At 38.8% G+C, this 14452-nt stretch overlaps 1 protein-coding gene and 1 long non-coding RNA gene across 4 annotated transcripts in view; one reads left to right on the top strand and one right to left on the bottom strand.

The window, feature by feature from the left end:
- The window catches only part of WASHC3 (WASH complex subunit 3), a 103842-nt gene that overhangs the window by 47672 nt on the left and 41718 nt on the right, over positions 1-14452 (top strand). For 2 of the 3 annotated variants that reach the window (XM_009004489.4, XM_002752907.4), the window contains exon 7: positions 575-827. The exons of the other annotated variant lie outside the window; for it this stretch is intronic. In XM_009004489.4, the coding sequence (XP_009002737.1) occupies positions 575-659 (85 nt within the window). In that variant the 3' untranslated portion in view covers positions 660-827. Of the gene's footprint in view, positions 1-574; positions 828-14452 lie in introns of those variants that run through there. 3 annotated transcript variants of the gene reach the window in all.
- The window catches only part of LOC128928600 (uncharacterized), a 29297-nt gene continuing 23542 nt past the window's right edge, over positions 8698-14452 (bottom strand). Inside the window, exons 2-4 of the long non-coding RNA XR_008473946.2 lie at positions 10477-10513; positions 9473-9503; positions 8698-8939 (exon numbers count right to left, since the gene is read on the bottom strand). This is a non-coding gene — a long non-coding RNA (uncharacterized LOC128928600). The remainder of the gene's footprint in view (positions 8940-9472; positions 9504-10476; positions 10514-14452) is intronic.

Below are 14452 nucleotides of genomic sequence, written 5' to 3'. Positions count from 1 at the left end.
TTTTCATTCTATAAATGTGAAATATGTAAGTGAAAACATTTAAAAAAACATTAAGAACCTTCTTTGACCAGGTACTCTCCTTCACTACCAAATTTCCTTATTACCTATTTTGTTAATAGCCATTATTGAACTCTCTTCCGTTTCTAAGTTTCTCCTTGCGGCTTTCCTGAACATGAAGTGTTTCCTTTTCTTTCCATTTCTAGCTTTCCTTTCACTGTACCTCATGTACATTTGGAAGGTTCAGGGATTTAGCAGTGGTCATGCCAGCCTCTACAGATCACATCTCTGTCTGTAGTTGAGTCTCCATGGTAATGAGAAGCAAAAAGTGCTGAAGCAGCACACTATGTAGGGACTGGCAAGAGAAAATACTGCCGAGGCCTCTACAGGCGTAGCATTTAATCCCCATGGTGCCGAAGAAGCCCAAGAGAAGCACGCTGTGGTGTGGAGCGGGAGACTAAGAACATGGACTTGGCAGATTTACTAGCAGCAATATTCTAAGATGAACCTAATTTACAGTTTGCAAGTGCTCTTTTCAATTGGAAAAGACCTTGAATTTTTTTTTCTTTTCTTTTAGGAGGCCAGATGCTCCAGTGCCTGATGGCGAAAGTGAAAAAACTGTAGAAGAAAGTTCAGATAGTGAATCTTCTTTTAGTGACTAAACTTAATTTTGATAAGAATTACATATGCATGCATAAGGGTACATTTACATTCTATGAGAGACTGAGCCTGAACTCTAACTCTTAGTCATAAAAACAGATGGCCATCTGTCCACTGTCAAGCTTCTTGTATATTAAAAATAATAATAATAAAGCATTTATAACCTGCCAGTATGTCTCATTCCTAAAATAAAGGGCCTCAGAATGAAAAATAAGATAAACTAAAGAACAATTAGTGCTACAAATACTAAGATGGACTATTTTAGAGATGAAATGAGCAATTATGGCCTGGCACAGTGGCTCACAACTGTAATCCCAGTATTTTGGGAGGCCTAGGTGGGTGGATCACCTGAGGTCAGAAGTGCAAGACCAACCTAGCCAACATGGTGTAACCCCGTCTCTACTAAAAATACAAAAATAAGCTGGGCATGGCAGTGGGCACCTGTAATCCCAGCTACTCAGGAGCCTGAGGCAAGAGAATGGCTTGAACCCAGGAGGCATAGGTTGCAGTGAGCCAAGATTGTGCCATTGCACTCCAGCCATGGCATCTAGTGAAACTCCGTCTCAAAAAAAAAAAGAGAGGCAATGAGCAATTTTAGATGAAGTCAGTGTGAGTTTAGTGATTAATAATAAACCTCATGCAAAAAAAAAATAGTGAATTTGACAAAGTTATTCAATTTTTGTGAATATTTTAGCATGAAAAGTATATGGATTCATATCATGAGTTGTTAAAGACATTTCTGGTAGAAAGTAATACTGGGTTGAAATTTTCTGTGGCAACTTAAAACACATCACCTATGTTATGGGTATGGTACTTATTGGTGGTATTTTTTAGCATATACAGACTTTTACCAATGGCCATTAGTTTGTATGTTTTTTTAAGTCAGATATACAGTTGCATTGATTAACAATAGGGATCCATTCTGAGACATGTGTTGTTAGGTGATTTTGTTGTGCAAACATTGTGGAGTATACTTACACAAAACCTATTTCTTCTAGGCTACAAACCTGCACAGTGTGTTACTGAAGTGAATACTGTAGGCAATTATAACAGAATGGTATTTGTGTGTCTAAATGTAGAACAGGTGCAGTCAAATATGGTATTATAATCTTAGGCAACATTGACCAAAATATTGTTATGTAGAGCAGGACTGTATTTATTAGTGGATGGAAATTGAATTGAAGGTAGTTTCAGTGTGGTTCAGAGTGAGTAACCATCATTGCCATCAACTCCTTTATTACCTAAACAACAAAAAACATTTGTGCAGGATTAAAATGTTCTCACCTCACCTTGCAAATAAGTAATTATTCATAGTTATTTACACACAGTCTAGAAAATTCCTAAAGTACTTACGTGGAAAAATATATAAATGCCTTTAACTAATTGTGCCCATTTTAGTTTAGTTCACCTGAAAGTCGAGCCTGAGAAGAGGACTTGGGTGTATATATGTCATTTGCAAGGTGATCCCAGAAAACAGATGTGACAGGTGGATCACTTGAAGTCAGGAGTTCGAGACCAGCCTGGCCAATATGGTGAAACCCTGTCTCACTCCATCCAGCCTGGGTGATAGAGTGAGACTCAAAAATAATAAAAAAGTTTTTAAAGTGTGTTATCAAGATTGCCAATTAGGGTTTGAGTGCTCCAAGACCTTCTGAGAAGCTTTCAGAATGCCTCCCAAAATTTTCCACCTAATATAACTGGGACCATTTATTAACCAGTTTCTATCCACCATTAGATGAGAGTTGTCTCTAGGGGCATTAATTATCCTTGCACTTCTGGGCTGTGCTTTTGTGTGGGAAAGCAGCACCTCAGTGTTGAAAAAAGACTCAAAACAGAAAGCAGAAAGATGCATGGCTTCAGCTTGCAGTGGGATTTCACCAGCAAAAAGGACAAGTTTGAGCTTACTCACCTAGAACCATCCAGCTGTGACCGATACCGGAAGTGGACAAGGGAATGTGCAAAAGAGATACTTACTTCAGTCTACCCATAAGCAGGCAAATCAGAACTGTTTGAGTCCCGTGTTAAGTCTGTTTTGTCTTTCGTCTGTGGAATAGCACAAGGTGGTGGCCAGCCACAGTCTTTCTAAAATCTACACAGTAAGATTAGTGAGACAAGCTTAGTGTCACTACTCCTGAATGCAAGACCAAAACTGATACTTCTCATCTCCTCCACCACCCGTTTTACATTTCTCTTGCTCTATCAGAAATTCCGCTGGTCTAGGTTGATTGTCATGTATAGTGACCCAGACCTTCGTCCTTTAAGTTTTCTAGGGTTTTGATTGCTTTGCCCTGTCTAGGCAATGGTTATCACAGTAATCTGTTTGCTGTTCACACCAGGAACTGAAGCACCATGACATGCCCCAGTGAATCACCTGCATTCTAGACATATTCTTCCTGTTTCAGTCTGTAATCACAACCCTAGCTCCTCATGTTAACATATTACTTCCTGTTTTTGTCTGTTATCCCACAGACATGAGCAGTCCCAAGGGACCGATTGGCAGCAGTAAATTCAGTTTAGTGGAATCCTTACTGTGCTTGCCCACGGAAGTGTGCTAGTTTCTTCCCCCTACCCCATCTGTGAACTGGGACTTCCAGCAAAGTCTGAAGTGGCAGGATGGGAAGCACAATTGCTAAAGAATGTCACTGAGAATGGTGGGAAAGGACCATTCCTATTTCTTTTCTCTTGGTTCCTGGGTCTGTGAATCCTGGCAGTTGAAGACACAGCATCATACACTAGTCATTTTTATAGTGCATTTACCACAACCTAGAGATTGGCACTTCAACCCTGCAGGATGTCATCTCTGAGCTGGTGCCTACACTGAGCCTATAATAGGCAATTTCATTGCTCTATTTGATTGATTTCTTCTGGATAATGCTGTATATGGTAAGACCGGTGGATCCAACAATTCATGCATCTATTGTTGCTCATTTGCTACAAAATAATCCCAAGATCTGAAGCAGTATAATGCAGAATACCATGTTGATAAATAGGCATTTCTGTAGGGTTTCAGAGAATAATGCTGGCAGAGGTGCCGCTTGAAGAAAAGGAAAGCCCCTATTAAGAGTAATAATTAATTACAATAGGAAAGAATTATTCTTCTTCCAAGGTGGAAGAAATTTAATGCAAATAAATTGCTCCCAAGTGACTGGTTAACCTCTTCAAGGAGTAGTACCAAATCATTGGTCTCTGCTGCCAACCAATTGGGTATTCAGCAGTAGTTGAATCCTAGCTCATCTAGCTCATCACTAGATGAGTTTTAGTGAGGAAGCCCAAGCTGTTGGTCCCAATCATAGCTTGCATCTCTGCCACCACGATTACTCCATTTGTGGGCTCGTTGTGTAACCTGGGGCAATCAAGGACAAGGCTGGTTGACATGTACTGGAGAAACCATCCTATCCACCTAATTTTTCCTCCTAAGTGTTTCTGGTAGAAAATCTACAAAAATCTCCACACTTGGGCACATTCCCATAGTTTTGTGCACATTCTTTATCTCTAAATCTCACTTTCTCTAATCTTCCAATATTGTTCCTTCCTCGTCCCTGACCAGCCAAGCCAGTTACCAAGATCAAAAGTGTATAGCACTTAACTCAGTCCACGTGCTTTTTCAGCAACATCATGACAAAGTGTACTGTTTGAAGTTCTGTCCATCAGGAAGTTTATTTTCCCTACCACTAATTGTTAGAGCCGCCTCTGTTAGAGGCAGTAGTGTGGCCACCAGTCATTTTTGCCCACATCAATATATCAATCTTGACCATGCGTCAACAAGGTCCACTCTTTCCTGTCAGCTGGTGTGATACTATTGGCAAAAGTAGCTTCAATTGTTCACTTCTCCCTATTCCATGCCTTTTGCCAGTTTGCATTGCCCTCCCGCTCTGAGTAGAGAATTTGGCCTCAACTTTTTATTCTGAACTTAGCCAATGGAATATTAACAAATGTGATCCAAGCACAGGCTTGACAAATACTTGGTTGGTTGGTCTTGCCTTCTCTTGTGGCTCTGTTATTGACATAAGAACATGACTTGGATAGTCTGATGAGGATGAAAGATGCATGGAGCAGATGAGTTGTTCCATTCACATATCAGCCAGCCCAAGACATGAGCAAGACCAGCCAAGATCAGAAAACCTACCTAGCCAATTCCCAGCTGGCTGTGGATGTGTGAATAGTAAATGCTCACTGTTGATTATCATAAAGTTTTTTGTTGTTCTTGGTTGTTACCACGTAATTGTAGTGATAAATAACTGACACAGTTGACAACTGAAGATGCCCCATGAGATCACACAAGTATGTTGAAGATAAGGCATTGGTGTAGAGATGTAAATGAGATGGGCGGTAAATGATAGGTCACTTGTCCGTGTAACTTACATGTGCTGTATCGACTTTTTCAGGCTTCATCCCAGATGTATAATTCCATTAAATAATGGATTGCTACTGTGACTACTTGACTTTATGATTTGGTATATCTGATAACACCCAGCTTATGATGGGTAGCTCAGTTCATTACTTGATACCATATATGGTCAGATTCTGTTTTTTTTTTCTTTGTTTTTTTTCTAAAAAGAAGAAAGGAAAAAACAGATTCTCACCTTCTACTGGGCACACGCTAGGTATTGCTGTTCAAACAATGAGAAGGCAAGACCTTCGCTCCAGAAGCAGGGGTTCTGTTCTATTCATCTTGTTAGGGCTGGCTAGACATACTGTACAATCTTCATATCTACTATAGACATCTCTATCATCAATCGGTAATCTGAGCCATATAGTTCAGGAAGGAGGGCAGCTTGTATCACAGCCTGAGCTGGCAGCAGAGCCCTCTCTTGTTCTGGGCCCCACATAAAACTTGTAGTCTTCCAATTCAGAGCTGTATTCCTGAGAAAGTATATGAAGCTTTCAAAAGCAGAAGTCCCCAACATGCTATGTCTCTTTCTTACTGGTAAAGGGTAAAAGTTCACTAATTTGTCATTTACCTTGGAGGGGATGTCCCAGCACCTTCCAGACTATTGAACTTCTAAAAGCTGTGGGGATCTGAATCTTCCGTCCTCTGGCTTGTGTGCATCTTATTGAACACTAAGAGTTCTTTCTGCTGTTTCCCAGATACATGCAGCCTAATATTATCAATATAGAGGATCAACACAAGGTTCTCTGTAATGTGAGAATAAACAAGATCCCTGAAGACTACACTGTGGGCCAGGCCTGGTGGCTCATGCCTGTAATCACAGCACTTTGGTAGGCTGAAGCAGGTGGATCACCAGAGGTTAAGAGTTTGAGACCATCTGGCCAACATGGTGAAATTCTGTCTCTCCTATAAATACAAAAATTAGCCAGACATGGTGGTACGCACCTGTAGTCCCAGCTACTCAGGAGGCTGAGCCAGGAGAATCACTTGAACTTGGGAGGCGGAGGTTGCAGTGAGTCAAGATGGTGCCATTGCACTCCAGCCTGGGCGACAGAGACTCTTTCTCAAAAGAAAAAGACTATACTACATTGTGAGAGAGAAGACAGCTAACGTATTTCTGGGGCAATCAAATTAATACATATTTCTATCATTTTCATATAAATATAAACACTTTTGATGTTCCTAATGATTGGAAAAATGTTTGTCAGAACAGTAGCCACATATCATGCAGAGGCTATGTTGATATGTTCCAGGAAAGCTACCATACTTGACATGGTAGACACAATTGGTACTACTACTTGATTAAGTTTATAATATTCCCTTGTCTTCCACCATGGCAGGTACCATACACGTAAATGCAGAGGATGCTACCTCTGCATCCTCTAAGTCTTTGGAAGTGGTACTCATCTCAGAAATTCCACTCAGAATGCAATATTGTTTCTGGTTTGCTATCTTGGCTGGGTAAGGAAGGTGCAATTTTAGGGAATTTTCACTAGCTCTTCCATACCACAGTGGATGTTTTTCCATAGGTCAGGAAGCTAATGAGAAGGTATTAAGAATATTTAGCCCAGGTATGCACTAGATACCAGGGAAACAATCAAAGTAACCCCACTGGAGCAATTGAAAATACTGTGAAATGAACTGGAGGAAAAACTCCATCTATTACCTGGTATCCACAGCCTCCACTCTCTTTGGGGGGCAATGAGGATATTTTAGATCACCTCATATCAGGTCAACTAAGCCTTGTATACAACAACCTTTGAGAAGATTGAGTATTCCACTTGTTTCACTTTGCTAAGTGGTTTAAAGTCCTTTGGAGAAAGATTGAGTGAATGTTTACCATATGTACTCCTGGTGACAGAGGTAGCATTTACTTCAGGATTGCTGTCACTTTGTTGCAGATGGTTGAATGCCACTACCTGCCTCCTGCCATTATGGAATTCTTTCATCTCAGTTAGTACTAAAGAGCCCAATTCTATGCCATCATATCCTACTGTGAATCCTGGCCTATAGGGTACAGTTTCTGATTATTTTATCGAAGATATTGTTGTCACCCTCAGTGACATCCTTTATTATCTTAGTCAAGAGAGTATTCTCTGGTCCCTTCCTAGGTAAATGGTACATTTGTTCTCTTCTTCTCACATTAAATAAATGCATTCAAATATCCACCTCTCTCTGACCTCTTCTTCAACACTTTGATGAGGCATTTCCACCATTCCTGCCTCATTTAGTGTAGACCATTATGACCAAGTCTCAAGAAGCCATGTCAACAGCCTGTTAAGACCAGCTCATGTGTCCTAAAGATGACACACTATATCTTGAGTCATCCTAAAGATGAGATACTATATCTTGAGCCATAAGAGAGTGCTCCTGTGTCAGTAAACTCTCCTCTATTCCAGCCTTATATTCTGCCTCTCTGGTCCAGCCCACTCAAGACCTATCTCCACTTATACTCTCCAACTTACTGCCAGTACTTCTTAGCTAGTACCTAAAATTCTTTCAGTAAATAAGCTATTTCTTCCCAGTCCAAGGACTGTATTTTTCCTCTCAGTTAAATCTGAGATTAATCTAAAAGCAGTTGGGGAAGTCAGAGTCAGATCTTGAGACAGGAGTCATTTTACAAGGCATCCATCTCAGACAAACACTTCACATGGTCTCCAGGTAAGGGGAGGTTGCTCTCCTCTAGGGTGGGAGAAACAGCTGCTTTGGCTGGCATGGAGGGTTCAGAGGAAATCTGAGACTCAAGCTTCTCAAGCACATGCACTCAAATTGTCTCATCTCAGGTCTCAGAGTCCTACTCCTTTGACATGAGAGCCCTGACTTAGCAAAGGAGACTTGTTGAGGTGGCATCTTTTATCTCTTTGCCACTCTGCCATCCTTACAGTTACACTCTGTGCCTGGCTTTTAGCATAGCTTCCCTATGGCTGAAGGGATAATAGCCTTTTTAAACACTGCCAAGGAGGACTTTTGGCTTTCACAGCATGCCCTAAATTGATAATTGGCTGATCTGGGCCTGCCAGCGTTTTTTTTTTTTTTTTCAAAGTTTCCAAGGCAGTGGACAAATGTGAGCCAGTTCCACAATCCTTTGCCTCCATCCATTGTAGTGACAGAGTCACCAGATAACCAATTTCTTCTCATCCCAATCCACCACAGGTAAGATTCATAGGAATTAGGATGCACACCAGGGGTTAGCACCATCCTACTTGTCCCAGCAATAAGGGTAAGTGATCCAGTCCCAGAATCCCATCCTAAGATTTGTCCTCTAGGGTCACACCTCATATCAAAAGTTTTATATTCCTCCTAAAGCAGAACCTGGGACAAACACTTGGGTGCAAGGAGTTTGGTAATCCCAGGAAGCAAAAGTGAGAGAGCAGGAAGAATGAGAAGAAAGCCCAATAAAATGCATATTACTGTGATTGTCATTATGGGTATGTGGGATTTGATTGCAGGACTAGCAGCTCCTTAGAAATGAGCAATGCTTTTAGAATTGTCCATTGGAAGGACTGGAGACTGGAGAATTTGTCCACTAACCTAGACCAACTGATGGGGGGCATTACTCCTCTATATTAATGGGATTACCCACACAGAGCTATCAAGGAAAAGAGTCACACTCTATAAAATATTTGAAGAGATTTATTATGAACCAAATATAAGTGACCACTGGCCTGTGACACAGACTTCAGGAGGTTCTGAGACCATGTGCCCATCGTGATTGGGCCACAACTTAGTTTTATACATTTTAGGGAGACAAAACACATCAATCAATACATGTAAGATGTGCATTTTTTCAGTCTGGAAAGGAAGGACAACTGGAAGCAGGGGCTTCTAAGTCACAGGTGGATTCTAAGATTTTCTGATTGGCAGTTGGTTGAAAGAGTTCTTATCCAAAGACCTGGAATGAATAGAAAGGAATGTCTGAGTTATGATAAGGGGTTGTGAAGACCAAAGTTTTATCATGCAGATGAAGCCTCCAGGTAGCAGACTTCACAGAGACTAGAACATAAATATTCTTATCAGACTTAAAGGTCTGATCTATCAGTAATTCCAAAAGGGAGAAGGGCATGTATGGCTTCCCATTCCTATCTTTGCCTAAACTAGTTTTTCAGATTAATTTTGGAATGCCCTTGACGGAGAGGAGGTGTCCATTCAGATGGGTGAGGGACCTTGGAATTTTATTATTGGTTTACATAGGCCTAGGGTGCTCCCATGACCTTGGAAAGGATACAAGATCAGAAAGTGGAGAAATGGAGAAGTCATTTAAGGTTGGTTGCGGTCACCAAAAAGTGAGTCTAAAATTGAATGGAGCTCCCCACTACAGCTGTGGCTGAAATCCAAGGTGGGTCTGGGGATGTATTTCAGAATATCACCATAAGCATCAGCTACAGACAGTGCTGCTTCCAAAACACCAAAAGGACGTGAGCTTACCTTTATTTAAAATGCACACTTTTCTTGTTGGCTAGAAAGACAAGTTGGATAGTAAGCCACATTTAAGATTTCCAGAACTTTTTCATTAGAAATTTTAATTTTAAAAATATTCCAAGAATGAGCAAAAGATAAACAATGACTAAATCTGTATCTTTATAGTCTGCTGTAATTATAATACAATTTTTAAATGTTTCCTTTTACACATACCTCACAGTGTTTTTCTGTGAAACTTTTATATCTGAACCAGAGCATGGCTCCTGTTAAAGAATAAATTGTGTCCATGTGCTCTTGAAGACTGTCCAGACAGCATAATGTTTAGTAACACTCTTTTGTTTCTGATCAAGTTCTTCACACAAACAAGCTTGATTTCCAGGGCTTGTGCAGAGCTTAGATTCACACAATTCAATCATCTTCTTTAACAGCTGCTGCAACAGTGCCAAGGAATCTTTTCAAAAACACTCACTTTTACCTTTTTGGTTGGTAAGATTAATAAATGAGAGGACTGCCACCAAAGCAGTTCTGACTTGGATTTTGGGCAGATTGCTTAAACAAGAGACATCTCTTCCTTTGGAACATGAAGCATAAAGATTGTATGTGTGACTCCATTTCCTCTCTTCCCAAATCAATATTACTTTAGCAGCTTACAAGCAAATTAACTTGGAAAAAACTCATTTTACAGTATCTACAAATTATTTACTAGGCATCTTTATATACTTAGGTTCCAATTGGTATAATTATTTTAAAACACTTCAAACACTTCGTTTCATAGTTAACATTGAAAACTTTTTTAAAAAGTTGATGTTTAGAAGAAGTCTTAGTAAAAATCTAATCTAATTGACTCATTTTTACCAGTGAGTAAATTGAGGCCCAGAAAAGTTGAATGATTGCCCAAGAAATGGGAGAAAGAAAAGAGTTTAATTATATAAACAAAAATATTTAATATATTAGTAATATTCTTATAAATATTACTAATTTTAGTCATCTATACAAGACAAAATACTTACAATTTTGGTAATCTTGTTAAAATTTCACATTGATAATCTGCAAAGTGAAATTGTGAAATGCTTTTTATGTCTCTTAAGTACATTTTAACATTGATCTCTCAATTTTTCACTTGCATTAAAAGATGTGACCCTGTAGCAATCAAATAAAGCTACTTCTACATTTTCTTAGGGACCTCTTAATCATATTGGTTTATATTTTAGTACACTGTCATTCTAGTTTTAGAAATAAAACCTTAGAAAATTCTGAGAAAGTGGAAGAATAGTTTTTATTCTATCTTGTATTTTAAATATTTCACTGACAAAATTGTGTATATTCAAGGTGAACAGTGTGATGATTTGGTATGAGAATACATTGTGTACTGATTACTACAGTCAAATTAATTAACACATCCACCATCACCCTTCTTTTGTGTGTATGTGTGTGGTGAGGATGCTTAAAATGGCCAGAATAAACACAGAATACTTAGAAAATTTTTAAAAACCTCCATGGCTAAAATCTTTGACACAATTTCTTGAAGGACACAAACTATCAAAAACCACTCAAGATTAAATAGATAATTTGAACAGCCTATGTCTACCAAGGAAACTGAACACAGAGTTTAAAACATTCCCATGAAGAAAACTAGAAACACACATGGTTTCAGGAGTGAATCCTACCAAACTAAAAAGAGAATCTATAATTTTTTTAAAAATAAAACATATGTCCAGGTGGGATTTATCCCAAGAATGCAAGAATGTATTGGCACTTGGAAATCAATCAATGTAATTCGTTATATTAACAAACTAACAAAAAAGAAAGCCCATTATAGCAGTCTCAATAGGCAAAGAAAACACATCTGACAAAAATCCAACATCCACTGCTGATTTTTTTTAAATTCTCAACAAACTGAAAACAGAAATGAGCTTCTTCAGCCTCATAAAGCATGTCTACAAAAATCCTGGAGTTAACAGCATACTTAATGGTGAAAGACCAAATATTTCCCCTAAGATCAGGAACAAGACAACAATATCTGCTCTTCCTTCTTCTATTCGGCACTATTTTGGAGATTCTAGCCAGTAAAATAAGAAGAAAAATAAAGAGCATACAGATAGTGAGGAAGAAATAAAACTGCCTTTACTTATAGATGACATTGTCATCTATGTCTAAAACCTATTGCAATCTATTAAAAAGCTGCTAGAACTAATAGGTAAGTTTAACCACATTTTTATATATTGATCTTGACCAGAAATGTGATCCATAAAAACCAAGTTGATAAATTGGAACACAAAAATTAGAAACTTCTATTTGGAACACAAAAATTAAAAACTTCTATTTGGAACACAAAAATTAAAAACTTCTATTGCCACCATTTTTAAAATGGGCAAAGGGCCTAGTGTGGTGGCTTATACCTATAATCCCAGCACTTTGGGAGGCCAATATGGGTGGATCACTTGAGACCAGGAGTTTGAGACCAGCTTGGGCCATATAGTGGAACCCCAGCTCTACAAAAAATACAAAAATTAGCTGGGCATGGTGGCATGAACCTGTGGTTCTAGCTACTCAGGAGGCTAAGATGGGAAGATCACTTGAGCCCAGGAGGTTTGCGCAGCAGTGAGCCGAGCTTGTGCCTCTGTACTCTCGCCTGGGTGACAAGGCAAGACTCTGTCTCAAAAAAAAAAAAAAAAATGCAAAAGATTTACCAAAGAAGATATACAGATTACAAATAAACATATGAAAAGATGCTCAACATCATTAGTCATTAGGAAAATGCAGATTAAAACTATAATGAGATGTTAATGTACACCTATTGGAATGGCTAAAATTTAAAAGACTGAACATACCAATTCTTGGCAAGAATGTGGAGGATTTGAGATAAAGTTTACATATACACAAACTTTAGATATATATTTATTATATATTTACATATCAAAGAAAATTTTACATAAATGTAATAGGAGTTCATGAAGAAGAAAAAGAAAGCCATACAATGTAAAAAAGAAATGTTAAAAAGTACAATTCAAGAAAACTTTTATAAAAAAGACTACATATTGAGAAGGCATAGTATGTATCTGGGAAAGTAGACCCAGAACAGCTAACATCAAGACATATTTTACTAAACCTATTGGACAATAAGAAAAAAAAATATTTTAGGCATCCAGGCAAAAAGAGCAAGTCATTTCTAATTGAAATAACATTAGCTCATCCTCAAACTTTTTGATAACAACAGTTTATGCTGAAAGATAATGGAGTAACATATTTAAGACACCCAAAGAAAGAAAATATGAGCTGAATATTTCATATCCAACAAAATTAAACTTCAAGTATAAACATACAAACTGTTAATACTTCAACTCAACAAAAACAACCCAATTTAAAAATGAGTACTTGGATAGTCATTTCTCAATAAATAAATAAATAAATGTGTGTGTGTGTGTGTGTGTGTGTACACCTATTGTAATGGCTACACACACACACACACACACACAAATGGCCAAGAAGCACATGAAAAGATATTCAATATCATTAACCATTATGAAAATGCAAATCAAAACTACAGTGAGATACCAGCACCTACCCATTAGGATGACTGTTATCAAAACAAACCAAAAGACAACAAGAGTTGGCAAGGATGCAGATAAATTAGAACCTCTGTGCATTGTAGGTGAGAATGTAAAATTGTGCAGCCACTGTGGGAAACAGTAGAGCAGTTCCTCAAAAAAATAAACGTAGAATTACTATATGATCTCGCAATTTCTCTTCTGGGTATATACCCAAAAGGAGTGTAAGCAAAGGACTAAACAAATATTTCTCTGGCCATGTTCATAGCTGCAATATTCACAGCAGCTCAACGTCAGAACCATCTGAAATTCCTGCTGATGGATGAATGGATAAGCAAACTCTGCTGTATACACACTGGAATATTGTTCAGTCTTCAAAAGGAAGGCTTTCTGGTATATGCAACAACATGAATGAACCCTGAGACATTATGAAAAATGAAGTCAGCTAGACTCAAAAGGACAATTTTTTTCTTTTTTACTCAGAGTCTTGCTCTGTTGCCTAGGCTAAAGTGCAGTGGCGCAATCTCAGCTTACTGCAACCTCTACCTCTCGGGTTCAAGTGATTCTCATGCCTCAGCCTCCCGAGAAGCTGGGATCACAGGTGTATACCACAAAACCTGGCTACTTTTTTGTATTTTTTGTAGAGATGGGGATTCACCATGTTGGCTAGGCTTGTCTCAAACTCTTGACCTCAAGTGAGCCACCCACCTCAGCCTCCCAAAGTGCTGCCATTAGAGACGTGAGCTACCGCACCCAGTCAAGGACAAATGTTTTATTACTCCACATGTCTGAGGCACCTAGAGTAGTCAAATTCATGCAGCCAGACAATAGAATGGTGGTTGCCAGGGACTGAGGAAAGAGAGGAGTAGGGTGTTAGTGTTTAATGGGTGCAGCATTCAGTTAAAGAAGATGAAAAAGTTCTAGAGAGGGAATTGGAAAAGTTCTAGTGATGGTTGCACAACAATGCGAATGTACCTAATGCCACTGAACAACATACTTAATATTGATTAATGATCTAGGTATGGTGGTATGGTGGTGTGCACCTGTAATCCTAGCTATTTGGGAGGCTGAGGCGGGAGGACCGCCTGAGCTCAGGAGTTTGAGACTAGCCTGGGCAACATAGTGGATCTCATCTCAAAAAACAAAAACAAAAAAACAAAGAGATTAAGATGTTAACTTTTATTTTATGTATATTTTGCCACAATAAAAAACTTTTAAGAGAATGCAGGAACCTAATTACAGAATATTTTTTCCATAAGATTTTTCTTAGGAATCCAATAGAGAATGAACTGCAGGCCACCAAATTAACTGGAGAAACATGATACAAAGAGCTGTGGCCCTGACCAGGTATGGTGGCTCACACGTGTAATCCCAGTACTTTATGAGGCCAAAACAGGGTATCACCTGTGCCCTGCCAGAAGTCCAAGACCAGCCTGGA

This window comes from Callithrix jacchus, chromosome 9 (genome assembly GCF_049354715.1).
Source record: "Callithrix jacchus isolate 240 chromosome 9, calJac240_pri, whole genome shotgun sequence".
Lineage (NCBI taxonomy): Eukaryota > Metazoa > Chordata > Mammalia > Primates > Cebidae > Callithrix > Callithrix jacchus.
This window is presented reverse-complemented; position numbering and strand designations above follow the sequence as displayed.